A 21,707-nucleotide genomic window follows, 5' to 3' on the forward strand; every position below is an offset into this window, starting at 1 on the left:
ATTTTAGATAAGCCCATTACAGTTTTTAAGCAGAGTGAAGGTTTTCTCCTTAAACAGCCCAGGGAGAATTTCGTTTGCACCTTTTGATGAATCCTTTGATGATGCCTGTAGAGGGGTGATTTCAAACCCATTTAACCTTTTAAAAAGTGTGAAAAGTGTCTGCAAGTTCTCTTGATGTTAGAGGAGACAGAATCGAGGAGAAGAAAAGATTGTTCTCTCTCCCCAGTGAGACGCAGATCCCAGGCTGCTGCTGAGCAGGCTTTGTATAGGTTGAACGACGGAACACTTACAGGAAAAAAAAAAAAGACTAAAGAAAAAGTAGCAAGTAACCCGGGCGCCGCTGGCGCCTGGGATGGCACGTGATCCGGGGGCGGGGCCTCGCGGGCCGCCAGCCAGTGGACTGGACCGGGGGCGGGGCCGAGGCCCGGGGGCGGGGCCCGTGCCCGCGCAGCTCTCACCGCGGTCCCCTTATTTGGATCTGCGGGAATGTGGGCTGGAGAGGTCCTGCAGCGGTACCAGCCTCCAGCCTGTCGCCGGGACTGTCCCTGACCCAGGCACACCCGCTGCTCGGTGGCAGGAGGGCCGGCGGAGCGTCATGGCCTGCATCCTGAAGGTAACGACTAGGATCTGTGGCTCGGACGCATGGTTGGCTAGCCTCTTGCTGCTAAGAGGCACGGAGTCAGCCGTGGTCCCACCGCATCCTCATCTCAGTTGTCTTTTCTTGGCACTGATTTTCTTTTTGTTCCTTTGGCAAATGCATATGGAGGGAGATTCCGAAACATGCATCTGGCACAGCCTCTCTTCCCACCATTCCTGTCTGCTCGCGCTTGCATTGAAGGAGCTGCAGACTGTTGGCTCCAGGGGAGAGCAGGGCTGTGTGCCGAATAATGGGGATGGCAAGGAGGGGAGGGGTGCCCCGCGGGTCCTGCGTCTCTGTTGCCTGAGGCCTTTCAGGGGCCACAGAGACAGGAGGAGTGGCTGGGTATGGGTTATAGGTGGTGAGGGTTTTGAATGGGGGTGAGAGTAATCAAAGGGGGATTCTACTGAACATTTGATAATGTGAAGACAGAAACTTCTGAGTTTACAGGTAGTCCCTTAGGAATGAGTTTTCTAAGAGATCAGCTAGCTCTGTGTGCCATTAGCTCTACTTTGGAAAAGTTCATAGGTGGGTGAATTAGTAGGGAACCTCGGACCCTGCTTTTGCTCCTAAATTTGAACAAAATGATTTTACTTTCTATCAGAGTCCTCCCAGCCACCCCTTTGTTGAGTTTTCTTTCTCCAAGTCTGGGTTCTTGGCTGGGACTGAGTATCTTTCTGGGTTCAGCCTTGTAGCATCAGGTGGGAGGACTTGGTGTAACTGCCTCACTTGAGAACTTTGCATCCCACAGGGAGAGTGGTTTTTTGTGTTTTGTTTTGTTTTTTTCACTTTTCTGCACTGCTGTTTCTACCCCTGCCTAACCTGACTCCTAAACACATGAATCAAAAACAGTCACAGCATGAAGGTTTCCTGGGCCTTACTAGAGAATGCAAAGGCCTGTTTGTTCCAAGCTTAGGGGAGCTGTGTGTGATAAAGGAAAACACCAGAAAACAATTCTTTGTTGTTGCATGATTGTGAAATAGTATTTGTTTGTCTGTAGGATGATCTGAAGCCATCTACTGCTGTACTAGTTACCTGAATCCTCTTCCAACATGCCTTGGTGTTCATGACTCAAATATGAGACTAATGTAGTAGAGTTTGTTCCCATTTCTTAGTGTCAAGGAGCTCAGGTATTTCCTGTGATTTTCTGAGCTTCCTGTTTGGCTTCAGAACATTTTCTGGGACATAGTAAATAGTAGGAAGATCAAGAGGAAATAATACATCAGTATTACAATATGGGGTTTTACCTTGGAGACTTAACACGAGCACTGAAATATGAATATGAATCATCTCTATTATTTCTTGTATCACTAGCCAAAAGGGAAGTTGAGGAGCATAATATTTATTGTTGGCCGTCTCCTTTCCTTTTGGGTTCTCCCCTGCTTTATCTTGTAGATGTTTCTAACATTTTTAATACACGTCCCATGCGATACATGAATCTGATCCCACCTTTCCTTTCTAGCACCTCACACTGACCTCAGACATTTAGGGCATATCTGAATCCTCCTTATTTTTCCTTTACTGGGATGCACAGAGGTAACCTGCGAAGAGCAAAGGTTTTGGACTCAGAAAGACCTTGGTCTGAATGCAGGTGCTGCCAATTGCCACCTGTGTGACCTTGGACAACTTGCTTAAACATCTCTGAATCTCAGTTTCCTCAATATAAGATCAAAGTAATAGCACCTACTCCACAGGGTTGCTGTGGGGATGAAATAAGATAGGGTATGAAAAATACCTTGTGGCACAGGCATTTTATATGTGCCATTTTTTGGACATATAATAATAACTGCTGTTTAATCTGTACTATATCCTTGACCCATTTCATATAATATAATTTACTTATTCTTACATCAGATCCTGCAAGGTGAGTATCATTATTTGAAATCTCATTTTACAGACGAGGAAGTTGAGGCTCCAGAATTTAAGAGATTTGCCCAAGGCAACATGGCTAAGGACAAAGTGAGCCTGGATTTCGACCCAGATCTGCCAATGTTCCTTATACTTTAATGGTGTTCCCTGTACTTTCCCAGGTGATAACTTTCTAAGATGTCCTAATACTGTTTAGAGTCCTTACCACCTTTGAGAAACAAAGAGCCTGTATGCAATGATGGTCTCTAGATGGTCAATAGTGGGCCTTTTCCCCTCGTTATCTTTGAAAGGCAATGCATGATGGAATGGAGAGTCTGGAGAACTGGATTCAATGTAAGCTTTGTCTCCTGGTTATGATTTTAGACAGTCACTGCAACTTGGAAACTCAATTTGTTCAAGTTGTAGAATGCAGATAATTATCATAATTGCCTTACAGGTGTTATGAGGATAAAATGATGGTCTTTTCTTTTAATGAAACGTTTTCCACCATGTGCTGGTCCTGGACTTGGTGTTAGCTTCCCAAGATGTATAAGCCATTGATTGACTCCATTCTCAAGTGGCTTATGGTATAGTAAGGGAAAAGTAAATGCATGTTTGTTACAATGTGAAGAATAACATAGGGTCTGTGGCGGGCATGATAGACGCATAGCGGAAGAGAGCAATGAACACCCTCATTGGGTAATCAAGACAGGCTTCCCACTTAGGTTATTGGATCTGGATTTTGAGGACCAAATAGTATTTACTGTGATGGAGCTTGTGTTTTATAACGATAGCTTTTGAGGCAGTGTCAGCTGTATTCTGTGGGCAAAAACAAATCTTTGCAACAGATTTTTGAAGTAACTTTTACTATCCATTTTTACATATGAAAAAACTGACAAAGAGGTTGATTAAAGTCTCATTATTGCCTAACAGTAATGACCTTGATAGTGGGAATCTCTGACTAGCTTAGAAGAGAAGCCCATGCCATTGTAGCTAACGGTGGTCTTTTGGGGCCTACACAATTGTCCCTTCAAGGTATTGTGCATGGTGGGGACCCATTCTGCCTATGCACAGAGCTGGCTGTCATAACAGAATGATGGTTACCTCAATAACATTTAATTGTGGAATTCATACTTGGTCCACATTGCTTGGGCTTGGAAGTCAGAACTATGTGGATTTTAATTATGGCTCCACCACTTACTAATTGTAAAACCACAAGCAAGTTTCTTGATTTCACGGCCCGGGTTTCTGAAATGAGGATGATCATGCATTCCTCAGTGGGTTATTCTAGTGGTTAGATGAGAATATCTGCATATTAGTAAGAATAGGCTAGTTATACTGCAGAAAAAAACAAAGTCTTAGTGGGTTCATTTCTTGCCATGCTCCTGATTAGGCAGCTCTCCTGGGTAACTGTGCTTGTGAACAATTAAGTCAAGGACCAGCCTCTTTCCATGGGATGTTTTAAATGGTTTTGAAATTTGATAGACAGGAAAATATTTAATTTGTATTTATTTGATTACTAGTGAAGTAAAACCTTAAATTTATATTAGCCATTTGTTTTCTTTCTTTTGTAAATCACAGATCCTTTAAAATTTTATATAATAAAACCCATTCGTATTTTCTTATGTGATTTTTAATTTTGATCAGCAGGTACTTTTTGAGCACAGTATCTTTTTTTTTTTTTTTTAGATTTTTATTGGAGAATTGGGGGGATGGGAACAGTGCTGGGGAATTGGGGGAAGGGGAACAGACAAGTTGCTGTCGTTTCGTTCTTCAGTCTAGTTGTGGAGGATGTTGTTTCACTGGCCCAAGTTGGCACCATCATTGTACTCTTCCCAGGCGAGGCAGATCAGTCGCCGGCTTCTGGACGGCCGCTCACGGTGGCTTCTGGCCGCTCACGCTGGCTGCTGGCTACACAAGGTAGCCCATGGCAACCCACTGCCACAGGGGCTGCAGCTTATGTGGTTGCCGGCAACTCACAGCAGCCCAGCTCCAGGTTGAGCTGTTGTTCAGCATCTTAGCTGTAGAGGGCAGTGTCACTGGCCCTCATATGTGGGATCTGAACCGGGGCCTCTGGCGTCCCAAGCCAGTTCTTAACGATCGCGCCACTCGGCCGGCCCAAGCACAGTATCTTGTAAATATTTAATATTTAACAAATATCTGGGGAGTTGTATTCAGATTCCTTTGTATCTAGCACTGAAGTGGACATTGAATGGACATGTGGACACAATATACTTGTGAGTCATTTCTGGAGAAGACTATGTATGGTTTTGCCAGGCTGATGAGACTTATGAACATGAAGCAGTTAAACAATAACACAGTAGGTGCATGACTAAGCTACTGTTATCTTCTCATTAGATACCTGTCCTTGTATAACATTTATCCTAATTGATGGAAAATTGGATGAACGTTGATATTAAGTTATGAATTTGGTGTGTTCTCATTTATTCTTCCCCCTGACCCAGACTCAATCCTTCATCATATTCCATCAATTCTATCTCAGGAAAATCTCTCAGATCTGCCGATTGCTTTCTATCCTAACTCGCTCTGCTTTGTCCAGAACCTAGTATTTGGCCTTTTGACATAGCCTCCTTTCCTTCAGGCTCCTTGCAGTCTTGCCCATCTTCCACATCCCTGTCAGAGTATTGTGCAGTACTGATCAAATGTCGTGCTGATGGAGCCATCTGCAGGCTTACATCCTCACCTTGGCTCCCCAGCCCCTGTGGGTAAACCCCACTATTTAGCTTGGCATTCATGTTCCTTCAGAATCCAGCCCTGTCCACCTGTCTGGCCTCATCACCTACTTTACTACTCCCTTACCTGTGGTCCAGGCTCTTATCTAAACTTACCCAAGTCTGTACATGTAGCACCTCCTTTCATGGTTCTGTGCCTTTGTAGCATAGCATAGGGATTGAGAGCCTGCGCTCTGATGTCAGACTAGTATGTTCCAGCAGTGAGATTGCTAAGCCTCAGTTTCCTCATCTGTGAAATGGGAGCAAAAAATACTGCCTATTTCTATTTATTATTTATTATTTATTTATTTATTTATTTATTTAGTTTCAGGTGTACAAAACAATGTAATAGGTAGACATTTACCCTCCTCACAAAGTGATAACCCCCCTCTCCCAATCTCTTACCCCTCTGACATCGTATATAGCTGTTACAATTCTATTCACTCTATTCCCTATGCTGTATTCCATATTCCGTTACTATATATATATATATATATATATATATATATATATATATATATATATATATATATATATATATATATATATATATATATATATATATATATATATATATATATATATAAAATTATAAGGGCCAGCCGAGTGGCGCAGTTGGTTAAGAGCTCGCTCAAGAGGGTGAGCTCTGAGCAACAGCGGTTCGATTCCCGGCCCAAGCTGAGCAGCCGTGGAGCTGCCAACAGGTGGCAGGATGGCTCAGCTTAAAAAAAAATTATAGTTGACATTCAATTTTATTTAGCTTCAGCTTCAGGTGTACAGCACAATGGTCAGGCATCTACACAGTCTATGAAGTGGTCTCTCTACTAAGACAAGTGCCCACCTGACACACCAGAAAATCTTTACAACATTATTGATTATATTCCCCGAACTGTCTTTCATAGCCCTGTGGCAGTACTGTGGCTACCAATTTGTGCTTTCTAATCCCCTCACCTTCTCCCTCATCCCCATCCCCCTCCCAACTAGCAACCATCTATATTTCTGAAACTATTTCTGTTTAGTTTGCTTATCTATTCAGTTCTTTAGATTCCACATATAAGCAAGATCATATGGTATTTGTCTTTCTCCGTCTGACTTATTTCGCTTAGCTTAATGTTCTCTAGGTCCATCCATATCATTGCAAATGGTAAGATTTCCTTCTTATCTGCCTACTTCTTAAGATTATGAGGAATAAATGAGCTGATTTCTGTAGAACAGAAGCTGGCATATAATAAGTCCTTGATAATTATTGGCTATTGATTGTTATTGTACAGGCAGTTTTCTCTGCAGGAAATTCCGTATCACTTTTCCTCCACTGACAGAAGTTCTGCTTATCTTTCAACTCCCATTTCAGTGTCACATCTGCAGCCAAGCCTGCAGTCAAGCCTTCCCCGGCTTCAGCAGGCTTCCTGTGTGCTCCCATGGTTGTAGTTCTTATCTCTGTAGCAGCAGGTATTACTCTGTACTGTCAGTTAGCTGTTTACATGCCAGCTCTTTTGTTTGACTGTAACTCATACAGGGCAGGGCCTTCAGTTGGTTGATGATCAGCTAGTATTTACTAAGTGTCTGTAAATGAATACAGTTGTTGCCCTAAGTAAGATTATAGACTCAATGGGAAGGCAAATAATTAAACTAGTGATTCCAAGTAAGCAAAGTAGTTTGAAAGGTATATCTAGTGGTATGGGAGTATATGGGTGGGGTTGTTGGTGGTTACCCAGTTGAGTCTTAGGGACAGAAAAGGCCTTCTCTTAATTTAACTTGGTATCCATAAGAACTAGCCTGACTCTCAGTAAAGTATTGCCTAAATGTTTGTTGAATGTATAAATGTTGTTATTAATTTTTTTTGAGATGCCAGTTATGAACTGGGGCCTAACCTGTTCTCCTATGTAAATGGCTGAATTCTTCATGAATGTAGCATGGATTTTTCACTCTAACATATAACCAGTAGATTAGTGTTTATTAGTAGTTAGTTTCTTCTGAAGTTCCTTCTCAGTCTGTTTCTTGTAGATCTGTTACTGCTTCTTAAATAAAATCTGAAGCTAGTTTGAAATCTGGATGGAAGGGGAGGACAGAACTGAACTGGAAGGAAGAAAGAAGGAAAGTATAGGAATGGCTTATCTTGTGTTGTGACCATTTTGGTCCCCAAGTGAAAGAAAACAAAAAAGCAAAAGCAGAAAACAAAACAAAACAAAAACAATACAACCACCATTTGTGGTTGTCAAATGATGAGGTCTCAAAGCATTTGAAAATAATATGGCTTCACTGAGACTGAAAAGCCTCAGAGACTTAACAGGTACACAGGTTATAAATCTGAAACTCTAAGATAACCCCAGCAAACAGAACAGACAAGGCATTCTGTCGAATGAATCTGTTATGACATTTCGTCCTGCTGCCCAAGGAATGCTGAAATCTCAGTAGCTGCCCGGCCTAATTTTCAGTCTTATGGTGCTTGAGCAGATAGTTTTGCAACTTTATTAGGGGAATGGGTTGCTTGTGTAAAATCACTGCTCTTTGGATGAATTGATAACAACAGAAACGATAATAGCTGCTGCTTACTGAACACTTAGAGTGTTCAGGCTGGGTCCTAGGTGCTTTATGTACATCATCTCATGTAAACTTTTATTAGGTCCTATGGTTAGCAAGTGGTGAAAGTTTTTACCCCAGCTCTGTGTGGTTATGGACAATAGTGCTGTCTTTTACCTTCAGTGCCAATTAAGCAATTGTTTGTAGGGGCTTTGAGTTTATTTCATCATCTTTTACCCAGGCGATACTCAGTCTAGACAGCTTCCTAACACCCGCCTGGTGGGGATTACTTTTAGCTGTGTTGTTTTTATTTGTCCCTTCCTCACAGTTTCCTTTATGTCAGAGGAACTGGAGGAAATAGAGGTGCCATAGAGACCGGGGAGATAAGAAGGTTCTAATTCTGCCTCTAACCCTGATTAGCCCTTTGACCCTGGGTAAGTCACATGACTCCATCCCTCTTGTCTGAAAAACTCATATTTGCCTTTACGGGTGGAAGTGAAAGAAAGGTAGTATAGAGTTTTACCCTTCGGCCACGCTTCAGGGCCCCTCCAAGGTTCTGGGACGAGGCCCTGGCATTTTTGTATTTATAATTTTCTATTCATTTTCTTAAAGAGGCCCACAAGTTGTATAAGCTTCTGACTCTCCCAGCTGGACCCCCACTTCGGTGGTGTTGGAGTCCAAGAGAGATAATGCTGATAAATGTACTTTTAAAGCAGAATGCACTGTACACACATATGGCAAAATTGTTATTAGTGTTATTAATAATTAGATAACAGCTAAAATCCAGGAAATCTATCCTGGGGACTGGTGGGAAAAAGAAGGATTTAGATTTGAGGAAAGCAGAGGGAGGCTCTGAAGCTTTCCGGTAGATGACTGGGGAAAGTTATGAAATCTCCTCCCCAGGAGGAAAATGTCTTTCTGTTTGTGAGAATTTAACACATATTTGTGCCTGAGGGCTGGGGGTTGGATAAGTTCTTTTCTGTTTCCTGGCTTTGGGGGGAAAGTGGAGGAAGGCATTTTTCTAACTGGAGAGAGTAGCTTTACAAGTACTACCAGGATCCCATTACAGAAAGCTGCAGTTAGCTCCTGGTTCTTAAAAGGCTCATTATTCAGTTTATGGATTACTCAGATCCTGTCTACCCCTGACCATTCTGATGTATGCTTTACATGCATTTTACTGCCAATTAACACCTCCACTAGAGCCCGGAAAGGGAGAGGAGCTAAACCCCAAAATGGTTAATTCCTCTCCTTGTTAGCTGCTCTGTCAATGTTTGTTATCAGAAAGGTAGTTCTAGGAAATGGCTCAAATGGGGTGAAGGGATTATCTGCACTTTCACTACATTTTCTCTCTTCCTCAGCTCAAGGATTGAAAGTAGGCTCTGGTTCTGATTTTAAACTCATTTAAAGTCACTAAGAGACTTTAATAAATAATACCATCAGGGTAGGTAACATTCTCAGAGGGGCCCTTTGCCCCATAACCCATATCTCCAGGCCTGTCTCTCATTTCCTGTGTGATGTGGAGTGGCTGAGGTTCACAACATCTGGTACTTGGGAGCGTATGGGAAAGTTAACTCCTAAAGAGATTGCTCAGGGGCCAGGAAAAGAGAGATCCTCGTACGTTAGTCATTCTAGTGTTTGTGTAAAAAAAAAAAAAAGTGTGGGTCTCTGCATATACACAGTAAACAGAAATAGAAATAGGTACCCACATTCATTCAATCCTAGTTTAATATTTTTCTCAGATTTGAAAACTGTTGCAATGCAAAATCCTTTTCTGAAAGGGACTTCTCTCTAATTTCAAAGGCTATTTTGTTTCCCAGTGAATTTATTAGCTGTGCATTTATCAGGCACACAGGGAAAGCGTCTTTGGTCAGTTATGAAAACTGTATTTGCAGCTTTCTCTGAGAAGGTCATGGTCACAGGGGCTGGAAGTAAAATGTGTATGTTCTGCGTTGGGAATGAGTCATGATGTGAGATTAAAATGTACACATGGAGCTCATCTTAGATTTTAGGACTGGAATGAGCAAAATGTCTGTCCTGGGACGATTTCCCTCCTTGGTCAAATGGGGTACACACCTTCAGAGAGCAGGGCTGCCATTCCTGGTGTTGTTGTTTAGTGTTCTTGGCCCCAGCAATGCCCTGGTTTCTAAAGAAAGAGAAGTGAAAGTCTCTATTTGTGAAGGGTTTGCCTCATCAATCAGGGAACGGTAACCAGGAAAGAAGAGATGTTCTCTGGGGCGTGAGTAGGAAGATGACTGTGGGTGCAGAGGTCAGAGCTGGATTTACTGTGAGTCTGATTCTGGCTTTGTGATGAATACAAGAGATGACAATAATACCTTTATTCAATGCTCTGTGGTGGTGCTGTCTATAACGCCAGGCCACTTATGCAATTTTGTATTTTCTAAGAGACACAATAAAAAAAAAAACAAAGCAAAAAGAAACAGGGAGGATTTACTTTAATATATTGTATTTTACTTAACCCGATATATCCCAAACATTGTCATCTCAACATGTAATTCATCTAAAAATGATTAACGAGATATTTACATTCTTTTTTTCGTAAGTCTTCAAAAATTGGTATATATTTTGCCATGACAGCATATCTCAATTTGGATGCTAAATTTTCATCAGGAATACTTGGTCTTTATTTGGATTTTATAAAAAATTTATAGTAAAAAATAGTAAGTTCTCATGTCCACATTGCTCCAAGGATGCTTAAAAGTTTTCCAAGAGTTGAGTCAAGTATCAGTTTTTAAGTGTAAATAAAGTAAAATGAAATATAAAGAAATGTGGTTCCTCAGTCACACCAGCCATGTTTCAAGTGCTCAATAGACACATGTGGGTAGCGGCTACTGAACTGGACAGATGTCCGTTCAGGTATTCATCCTCACCATCAGAAAGGACTGGTACACTTGGAGATAACGAGAGCAGTGTAAAGGGGGAGGGGAAAGGGTTCCTTACTGGGTAGGGGATGGAAAGGGAGGACAACCCTGTTGGTCAGACTCTTGGCAGCCAAAGGAAAGCAAATGATGAGCAAGTAATGATTGCTTGACCCAGGGACACACCGGAGCCTTTGATGAGGCCTTTAACTTTCATCTGAAGATGGAGTCCCAGGTTTTCCATATCCTGTGCCAGATTGGCCCCCAGATGTTGAGCAGCTGTGAATTCTTAGGGAGTGCTCCTTTTGGTCTCCGTGTGGTAGTGTGAACTCCTGGAGGTACTGAGGTCAGAGACAGACTTTATGCACTTTTATATGACTCATTCCTTTGCTCCAGGGGGGCGGTCACATATGGCAGCAATTTAGACATCCAGAATAAACCACATGTCTTCTTTCAAGTCCAGAGAGTAAGGTAATTGGAGTTCCTTTGTACCATTTGCTTATTTTTTTTTTTTCACTGCTTATTTGGGTGTATATACATTCAGAAATATGCTAATAAACGTATGTCCAATGATGCAGGGAGCAACTCAGTTTGTAAACCTGCAGCTCTGTTTTGCCCGTGCTTCTGCACTGTATTGCTGCCTTGCTCCACCTAATCTCCCTGGATCACACTGTTAGCATTTCTTTCATGAGATGAACATTTCATTATAATAATGACAGTAGGTGCCATTTGCTGAGTGTCTTCTCTTTGGCAGACAGCCTGCAGATATTTTACAGATATTTATTATCTCACAATAAGACCTCAGGATGGGCATTATTAAATGGTTGAAAAAAAATCAAAAGAAGAATAAGATTTCATGATCTGTGAAAATGTATGAAATTCAAATATCAGCATCCATAAATAAGGTTTTATTGGAACATAGCCATGCTTATTCATTTCCTAGTGTCTATGCCTGGTTTCATGGTAGAGTGACAGAGTTGAGATGTGGACCTGTGGACTGTATGGCCCTCAAAGCCTTAAATATTTACTATCTGTCTCTTTACAGATGAAGTGAGCCAACCCCTGTGCTAGACCGTCCTTCCAGGAAACTCTAAGAGCCAGGGTCGGGGCAGTGCAGGTTCTCCCATGTATGGCCAGCACTAGCCCTGGGACCTCACACCGTGAATGTCAGGGATATTTACTAAGCAGGGAGCCAAGCCCTCTGTGTGGAAGAGGAGACAAGCTTAGGGAGGATAAGTAACTCCCCAAAGCCATGCAGTGGGTCTGGAATTCAGATTACAAAGCTAAGCCTGTTGCTTCTAACAGATATGCTGACTACAGTGCTGCTCAACTTGAACTGCACAAGGATTTACCCCTCCCCCCCCGCCTACCTCCCCAGGGCTCCTTATACCAGAGACTGCTAAGCCCCACCCCCAGAGTTTTTTATTCTGTAGGTCTGGGGTGGGGTCCACGAATTTACATTTCTTTTTTCTTATTTTTAAGATTTTATTGGGGAATTGGGGAAGGGGACCAATCAAGTTGTTGTTCTTCAGTCTTCGTTGTGGAGGGCGCCAGTCACCATCTGGCTTCCCGTCAGCAATTCGTGGCTTCTAAGCTCAAGGTGCTGTGTTACAATCTTAGTTGCGGGTGGGCATAGCCACCATCCCGTGCGGCAGTTGAACCAGCAGCCTTGATGTTAAGAGTGCACGCCCTATCCACTGAGCCACCCAGGCCGCAGCTCAGCTCAAGGTGCCGAGTTCAGTCTTAGTTGCGGGTGGGCAAAGCCCACCATCAAACAGGCAATCTTGTTGTTACACCAGCTGAGCCATCCTACCCCCTGTTGACAGCTCAGTGACAACTCAGCTTGGGCATAGCATCACTGGCCCATGTGGGAATCGAACCAGCGGCCCTATTGTTCAGAGCTCATGCTCTTAAGCCAACTCTTAACCAACTGAGCCACTCGGGCTGGCCTAACAAGCTCCTAACAAGCATTCCTAACAAGCTCCCCAGTGATGCTGATGTCTATTTGTGGCGCCACACTCTGAGAAGCCCTGCCATATCACATCCTGCTCAATAAATAGTTGTTGAGTTAGGGAAGGCTCCAAACCCATGCACTGCCCAACAGAACTGACAAAAAGTTTAAGTCCATTTAGGAATTTAAGTCAGGTGCATTCTAATCGGCTCTTTAAGCATTGTAATCGTTTGACTTCTGCCTCCATTGTTCTCATTAAACCCCAAGCTTTCTGATGTCATGGGGCTCAGGCCCCCATGAATGTTTTATTGTTTTGTTTTTTTTATGAAGGGTGGGGGGCGGGGAGGGCTCAGGCCCCCATGAATGTTGAAATGCATGTGCCTCCCTGCCCAGATGGGGCTGATGAACCCCTCATTGGTGGCATCCCTCATGCATTTCTGGAAATTCAGTTTCTTTCAAATCAGTTTCAAAATGAGTTGATGATGGTTTATAAATGAGGAATTTGGTTCCTGCTGATAGTATGTCAAACCCTTCATTGCTCTGTGGCCCCCCGTTTTTCTACTGGCTCACAAGGAGACCTGGGGGTGTAAGAAACAGCTTCTGTAGTCAAATCGTACTGGTTTCGGTCACGAAAGTTAATGGGTTAGTGCTAGAGTTCACAATCTTAATTATTGGCTTAGGCAGTCTCATATTTAAAAAGTCATTATTTAAGGATTAGGAATGGGGAGAGCGAAGACTGGTGAAAGATGATAGCTTTTTTTTTTTTTCATGTTGATGTTTCATAGCCTTGTTTGGGATTTTAATAAGTAACAAAAAAGACTGGAAACTGCTGATTTAATCTTTTCTTATAGGCTCATATTGGCTTAAAAAATAAAATAAATCTTTAACGTTTTCCCTTTTCCTTTTTCCTGGCTCTCTATCTCTATGCCTTTATTATTATTCAACCCATTTTCTTGATTTCCCTCTCCATTTCTGGCCTCTGGTCCCCTTTCCAGTACAGGTGTGATAGGGATCATGACCTAGTGTGTCTGAAGAACCGTAACCTCAGCCCTGTAGAAAAGAAGCCTTAGAGAACTCTACTACCAAGGCACTTGTAGAATCCCCGGATATAAGCCATTGCATTAGGAATTCTTCTCTGAGAAATGTGGCTCATTTCTGTGCCTGGTATAAAATCATTGGCATGGTGTTCCTGACAGCCCATGGATGTCATCCTCCCACACCTTTGCTACAATGGCCTGGAGGCTGACTTGACTGCTGCCTGTGTTGGCTCTGTTATTGCTGACCTTCTCAACCTTGTTGTCCCTCCTTTTCCCCCCATTTCTAGGAGACATTTATTCCCCAGAAACAGCATCTACCTGAACCACTGCCACCTTATGCCTGTTGCCTTATTCATTTTTGCTCTCGTTCTTTCAGCTGGGAGTCAGAAAATCTCCCTCTCCTACCCTGGTTTATATCACTTAATTATTTGTTCCTTGGGTGGCTTAATGTTTATTTAATTCGGCCATGCTGTTTAACCTTAGAAGCCTGGTGGATGGCTTGAGCTGAGCCAAGATTTCTGCATGTGACGTCTAACTTGTTGGTAAAGTAAGGTTTATTTTCCACTTACCCATCTTTGACCCTGGATATTAAAACCTTATTTAAAGAAATGACAGCCAAACCATATGCCACTCTAAATTTCTGTATTAGTACGATTGAAATTCACTGTATATTCTTCTAGCTTTGTATGGGTCAAAGGGGTTTGTGTTTGTCCTTTTTCCATCTTATCTTCAGCAAATAGAGACTTAGAAAGAGGGTATTTATTATCAAGCAAGCATTTAGAGAGAATCCAGACTGGGTGCGAAGAGGGGTAGAGGGAATGGAGATAAAAGGGAAGCTGAAGATTTAATTCCTTTTTAAGGGAAATTAGGGTCTGTATGAATAATAATTATAACAATAGCTTACATTTATTGAGTGCTTATAGGTTCTGTGTTGGGGCTTTATATTTTTGCATTATCTCATTCAATCCTTTCAAGCTCATAAGGTAGATACTATTATAAATTCCCATATACGTGTAGATGAGGATATTGAGGCTTTGAGAGGCTAAGTAACCTACCTCCTTAAGGTTGTACAACTATTAAAGGAGGGGTAGGATTTGAATCCAGGAGTTTAGCTGAAGTAAAATAAACACAATAGAATATATGCTTATACATGAACAAACCTATTTCTAACTTGCCCACAATAATAATATTAACTTAAATGATAAAATAGCATCAGTAAACATTTTCTGGCACTGATTTTATGGCAGGTACTGTATTTAAGGCATACACATGAAGTCCTTTAATTGATAATCCTATTAAAAACATGCTATTATCATATCTATTTTACCTGTGAGGAGACTCTGAGGCTTAGAGAAAACTTAAGTTCTTTGCCCAAGGTCCCATGGCTAGTGAGTAGAAAATTTGTGAGACCATATTATTTTAATAATTATTATTGTTATTAGCTAACATTTACTGTATGCAGTAAGGCCTAGGAACTGTTTTCAGCACTTTACTCTTATTAACTCATTTAATCCCTGTTTTCCAAATAAGGAAACAGGCACAGAGTGGTTAGGGTCACAAAATCATGTTTAGTAGCAGTGAGATTTGAACCCCGGCAGTTTGGCTCTGACTTCTGTGTATGCAACAAACGTGCACATGGCCACAAACTCCTATTTATTTATTTATTTATTTATTTATTTATTTATTTATTGCCACTTTGGTGGCTTACCTCCCAGTGCAGGCAGTCACGTAGGACTATAGAAATCCATTCCAATATGAAGTCAACCCACTTCACTGAGCTTGTGGAAGTAAAAAAAGACCGCTTGAGTTTTGACTTGAGATACACTGAATTAAAAAAAATCTTTGAGGTTTTTGGTTTGTTTTTTTTTTGCCTTTGAAGAATTTTGAATCAGGTCACATTTAGGAAGAGCCACTCAGGTCATCAGACCTGGTGAAGTGAATTTCCTTGTGGAGACGGTATTTGTGCTTGAGCATAAGCTGTTCATTTTGACTGGGTGCAGAATGCCAGGAAGTGTTCCCTCTTCACTGCTCTCCCTGCTCTCCCCATTATTGCCTGTCCCCTGGATAACTCCACAGGGCAGCAGACAGATCTTTTAAAACAGTAAATGAGATTATGGCAGTTCCTTGCCTAAGCCTTCTGGTATCTTTCCATGTCACTTGGGACAAAATCTAAACTCCTTTCCATGGCCCACACTTCCCATGATCTTGTGCCTGCTTATTCTTGAGAAGTCACCTCCTATTCTTGAGTCCCTTGCTCATTTCTACACCATCAGGTTCTTGAACCACGTCAAGTTTCTTCTTGCTTTAGAGCTTCTGGGCTTCCTGCAGTACCTGGCTCCCAGGTTCTTTCTGAGGCTGTTTCTTCCCACCTTTCAGGCCTCAAATTAAAATGTATTGCCTTGGACAGGCCGTTGCTGATTATGCCAATGAAATATAGCTCTCCCTGATATTCCCTGTTCTGCTTCTCTGTTTATTGCATGCATAGCACTTTCTTAATATATGAATACATGCATGTTTGTTTACAGTGAAAAGACTCAAAAGGCAGGGATCATGATTATTTTGTTCATCACTGTGTACCCAGCATCTAGCACAGTGCAATCAACGAGCGAATGATTGAATGAATGAATTTCAGGCAAATAGAATAGCATGTGCAAAGCTATGGTGGCATGAAGCAAACAGGTTACTTGGGGGAATACTGGGGAGTTATGGATGATTGTCACTGCGCTGGTTTGGGGAGCTGGAGGAGACGATATACTAGAAGTCAGATCATGAGGGGTCATATAGGTCCAGCCAAGGAGTGTGAACTTTAGCCTCTGGAAATGGGGAAACACTGAGGGGATTTAAACAGGTTATTAAATGCAGTGGAGGTATTGAGTCAGAGAGAAGAACCTTCTGTTGCCGTATTGTCATTTAGAGTATTTACAATCCTTGGATGGACTCCAGTCATTGTCCTTTGTTTCTGGAAATTGCTTGTCCTAATTATGATTTTGCTACAATGAATTACATAAGCAGACTTTCAAATATTGGGTCGTCGGGAAAGTCATAACGCATTTTTGCATTGAAAAACAGAAAAATATGTCATGACTTTTCTAATGACCCAATAGAACGCTGGAAATTAAAATGTGCCAAAGATGTAAGTGTGCTTGTTTATGGTAGAGTTTGAGGTTTTATCTATCAAATGGGGATGAGCCAATGATAAAATGAAACTATACATTTTATACAAATAAGTTATTAGTTGGTCAGATTGTTCAACTTTCCATTTAATGAAGGGAATCTTAAATTTGGACATTATCTCTTGGGTCATTTAGGGGACACATTGCAGACTTTACACTTTGTTTGGTAGAGCTGGCTTTTATATTCAGTTGATAGCTTTGTTCTTAGGGAGAATACTAGGTGGTTCTGCTCCATGGATCATTATATACTGACTGTCTCAGCACCTACTGTGTGGCAGGCACTGAGCTAATCATCTTACATTATGTGAGTGAAACTTTATAGCACCTGTTTGAGGTGGGTATATTCCCATTTTTTCAGATGGAGAAACAAGCTAAGGGAAGTGAAATAATTCTCTCAAAGTAAGTAGTGTAGCCAGGTGACTAAATTCAGATCTGTCTGACTCAAAATGGCCTGCTTTTCTTTTAACCCTCTGTTATCTTACCCCATTCCCTGTCTAATGGTCATATTCTGGAAGGAAATATTTGCAAATCATATGCCTGATAAGGGGTTTATATCCAAAAGCATATAAAGAACTCCTACAACTGAGTAGCGACCCCCTTCCCCCCCCCCCAAACCAACCAACCACAATCCAATTAAAAAATGGGCCGAGGCTCTGAATAGAAATTTTTCCAAAGAGGACATACAGATGGCTAAGAGGCACACAAAAGGTGCTCAACATCACACATCAGCAGGGAAATGCAAATTGAAACACAGTGAGATACCACCTCACAGCTGTTAGAATGGCGATTATCAAAAAGAAATGACATGTTGGCAAGGATGTGGAGGAAAGGGAACCCATGTGCATTTTTGGTGGGAATGTACATTGATGTCACCATGGGAGCAGTATAGAGGTTATTAAAAATAGCCTCTTAACCTAATTAAAAATAGAACAACCATATGACTCAACAATTCTACTTCTGGGTGTTTATCCAAAGAAAATGAAAACACCAAAGCAAAAGATGTCTGTACCCCTATGTTCACTGCAGCATTATTTACAATAGCCAACACATGGAAATGATCAAAACGTCTATTGATGGATGAATAGATAAAGAACATAATGAAATATTATTCAGCCATAAAAAGAAGGAACTCCTGCCATTTGTACTTGAGGGCATTATGCAAAGTGAAATAAGTCAGAAAGAGACAAATATTGTATGATCTCATATGTGCAATCTAAACAAACCCCCAAACCTCAAAACCCTCATAGATGCAGAGAACAGACTGGTGGTTGCCAGAGGCTGGGGGTGGGAACGGAGGGGGACAAAATGGGTGACGGTTGTCAAATGGTGCGGACTTCCAGTTATCAATAAATAAGTCATGGGGATATATATACAGCATGGCGGCTATGGTTAATTATACTGTATTGTACATTTGAAAGTTGCTAAGAGAGTAGTTCTTAAAAGTTCTCATCACAAGGAAAAAAGACTTAACTATGTGTGGTGATGGATTTTAGTCTTATTATCATTTCACAATATATATAAATACTGAATCATTGTGTTGTACACCTGAAACTAATATAATGTTATATGTTAATTACATCTCAATTAAAAATACATATAAGATGATCTCATTTCCTTGCCTACCTGATAAATGGCTTCCCTTTCATTTGGAATAAAATATAATTTTTTTATGATGACTCCACTGGCCTGCATGAGACCTTCTGCTGCCTCCCTCTCCAGTCTTCACGGGCACTCAGCTATCCTGCCTCCATTCTAGCTGCTGTAAGATCTTTTCAGACCCTGGACTGAAACAGGACATTTGTGGGGAATGGTGGCTATTTCTGTATGGCTGGAGCTGAGGCTGAACTGAGGATGGTGGGAAATTAGGTAGCCTAAGCAGTTTAAACTTGACCTTGTCCAAAGGACACCTTTGGAACATTTTGGACAATGGAACACCTTTGAGACATTTTAAGCACAAGACTAAATGTAGTGGAACCATTGAACTGAGGATAGGGATAGAATACCCTACTGTCTTATTAACCTTTTAGAGCTTTCAGTCCTTGCATTGACTCTGGTCATTGTCCTTTGTGCTTGGAAATTACTTGTTCCAATTACGACAGCCTTAATAATTACCCAGGAAGAATTTCTATCAGGAAGCTGTGTACGTTCAAACATGGCAATGCCATGTCTCTCCCTGGGCATGGTGCTGTCACATTTAAGTCACATTTAAGGAATTTGTCCTGGCCTAGGTGACAGTCTGTGTGACCACACTTTAATGAGAGCGTGTCACCTGTAAAATCTGTCAAATTTGGATAAGCAATTATATCCGTCTGTTTGAAAGTGTTAATAAAAATAAACTATTCTTGGCAAATAAAGCTAATAATACAGGTGTTGAAATGTTCATTTAGTCAGGACACTCCTAAGTTTAGCAGTCCTCAGATCATCGATTGCACAGCTCAGGTTCTATCTGATAGGGATGAACAGTTAATGTTTATAATCTTAAATTGTAATTTGGGGGTGTGAGGTACTTCTGGCCAATTGCCCGTCAAATGCCGGCTGTTTCCGGGTCCTGACTCTGGGTGTGGTTCCATATTACTGCCTTTGAGGCATATCTGTACTGAGCAGTACTAAGCTCCAAACCTCAAGCTGCCCACCGTATCCATACAGAGAGGGTGCCCAAAAAATGTACACACATTTTACGAAAGGAAAAAAACTATATTAGAATGGTAATAATATATACCGATAACAAAAGATGAATACAAGTTATGTGTAGACATTTTTTGGAACCCCCATATATATCAGTTAAAGCTTCAACAACTCTGTTTTGTAAGCCCCCTGTGAGTTTGTATTGTTAATGAGGAAGTGCAGGCTTAGAGAAGTTAAGTGCTTTAGAAGTTAAGGGTTTAAAGAATCAAAGAGTTACTGTATCTAAGGCCAGGAAGTCCACCTCAGTTCTGACTGACTCCGACTTAACCCCAGCCCTGTCCTAGACTTAAGACTATCCCACAGACAGGTCAGAATGGTAGGCAGGGACAGAGAAAGGAATCTTCCTTATAGACCTTAAATAAAAATGACTCTCAGGCCATTTTATCTGAAGCACATCTTTCTGTCTTGGGGTTGTTTCTCCAAGTAGAGATATACTTTGTTTTGCCTGATAGATTTTAAAAAATGAAGTAGTATAGGCATCAGCCTTTTGTAAACTTGGCTGGAATTAAGTAAGGAAGTTTCCTAATCAAAGGACCTTGTGGCTAATCCCTTGGTAAAATGAAGAATTATTTTGAAATTTAATATTAATGCCTTAGTTATTGTTTCATAATTTGACTTCCAAAAAAAAAAAAAGGCACAAGCTAACATTTTTTGTTATGTACCAGGTATTCTTATGAGCATTTTTTATGGTAGTTTCTCATCTGACCCTCAAAGAACCCTGCAAGATGGGAGCTATTATTGTGTCCTTTTCACAGGGGAGGAAACAGATGCAGGGAGGCCAGATGAAGGGATGGCTTCATGGCATGTGACATGTGTGATCTCAGGATCCCATGCTTACTTAGAAGGGCCCCACACTTGATTTAATGTTCTGCAATTGCTATCTGAAAACTCTTTATAATTTTGAATAAGGGGCCCCTCGTTTTTATGTTGCACAGAGTCTTGCCAATTATGTGGCTGGTTTTGCCTAGGTGAGTTTTCTAACGTCACTCCATGGTGAGTGGCAGAGTCAGGGTTCAAACCTAGACCGCCTAGCCTGAAGCTTGCTTACATGCTTTTATTTACATCCTTTGGCTTCTCATATCCCATATTCTTAAAACAAGGTCCTTCCACCTTCTTCTTCTCTGGACCTGTCTTTAGAGACAGGTGGTTTGACTTATTTTGTTGAATTGTTTGGTTTTGAGCTTTGCTTGTTGGGCTGAGTGTCTGATACATACAATTTCTGAACTAGGCTTGTAGGAGAGCAGTAGGGAAGATTTGAAGATGTGGCAAGAATTACACATCCTTGTTATACTGAAAAATCATAGCCTAAAAATAAATGAGAATAAAATGGAAATACTGTAACTTATTTGCTTTGCACCACTTTACTGGGAAAAGAGAGAAAAAGCTCCACTGCATATGAAAGGAAGGCAGATCCTCAGCCCTGTTTATCTGCATGTGGTTCTCTGTGGACTGGTGACACTTAATTACCACATACAGTTTTATGGACTGTTTTATGAGAAGCTGCTTTTTAGCCTTTCATGGATTGCTGTAAAGGGAAATACAGAAAGATAGGAAAGGATTTCCATCACATTGGCAAAAAAATCGTCCCTCCATGGTAGATGGCTAGAACTGGAGAAGAGACTGCCTGAGCATTTCCTGAGAACTTTCTGTGAAGAGGCAGAGAGGCCAGCAAGACACCAGGTCTCAGAGGTGGAAGGAGTCAGGACAGAAGTATAGTCACCACAGGGCCCCCAGGACTCTGACAGAAGCAGGCATGGGCTCAGGAGCCCCAGGAAAGCAGCTGATGATGTTAAAAGGCGTCTAGGGAACATAGGGGAATTATCTAGGTGGAGAAGAGAGAAAGAGGGTCCAAGATGGGGGGGGGGCACTGAGAACAAAAGCATGGAGGTGAGGAGGGTCTTGGTCAGGGTGAACTGCAAGTTTTTGGCCCTGGCCAAAGTGTTGGAGATGATGTTGGGGAGGTAAGTGGGGACCAAATACTGATGAACGTCGTATGCAGATTTATAGCCCAAAGTATTAGGGGTGATGGTGGTAATAGTCAACATTTATTGAGGGCTTCTCCATAAGTTATAAACATCCATGTGTTCCCTGGTCACACATATACCTCTTAGAGTGACATAATGTGCACACTCAGTGATCATCTATTAGTCCATAAGATGAATGGAAACTCTGGAGTCAGCTGGGGTCCTCACTCTTATCATGTACAGCCCTGGGATGTGGGGGCAGGCAGCAAACCATTTTTTGCCTT

The 21,707-nt window shown here is 41.6% G+C and overlaps 1 protein-coding gene across 3 annotated transcripts in view; it reads left to right on the top strand.

The window, feature by feature from the left end:
* Positions 1-438: 438 nt before the first annotated feature.
* ST6GALNAC3 (ST6 N-acetylgalactosaminide alpha-2,6-sialyltransferase 3) overlaps positions 439-21,707 on the top strand; it is a 581,593-nt gene continuing 560,324 nt past the window's right edge. For all 3 annotated transcript variants that reach the window (XR_002124188.1, XM_019643984.1, XM_019643985.1), the window contains exon 1: positions 439-613. Coding sequence is in view for 2 of the 3 variants with exons in the window: in XM_019643984.1 (XP_019499529.1) it covers positions 596-613 (18 nt within the window). In the remaining variant the exon portion in view is untranslated. The remainder of the gene's footprint in view (positions 614-21,707) is intronic.

Source organism: Hipposideros armiger, unplaced genomic scaffold (assembly GCF_001890085.2).
Source record: "Hipposideros armiger isolate ML-2016 unplaced genomic scaffold, ASM189008v1 scaffold_84, whole genome shotgun sequence".
Lineage (NCBI taxonomy): Eukaryota > Metazoa > Chordata > Mammalia > Chiroptera > Hipposideridae > Hipposideros > Hipposideros armiger.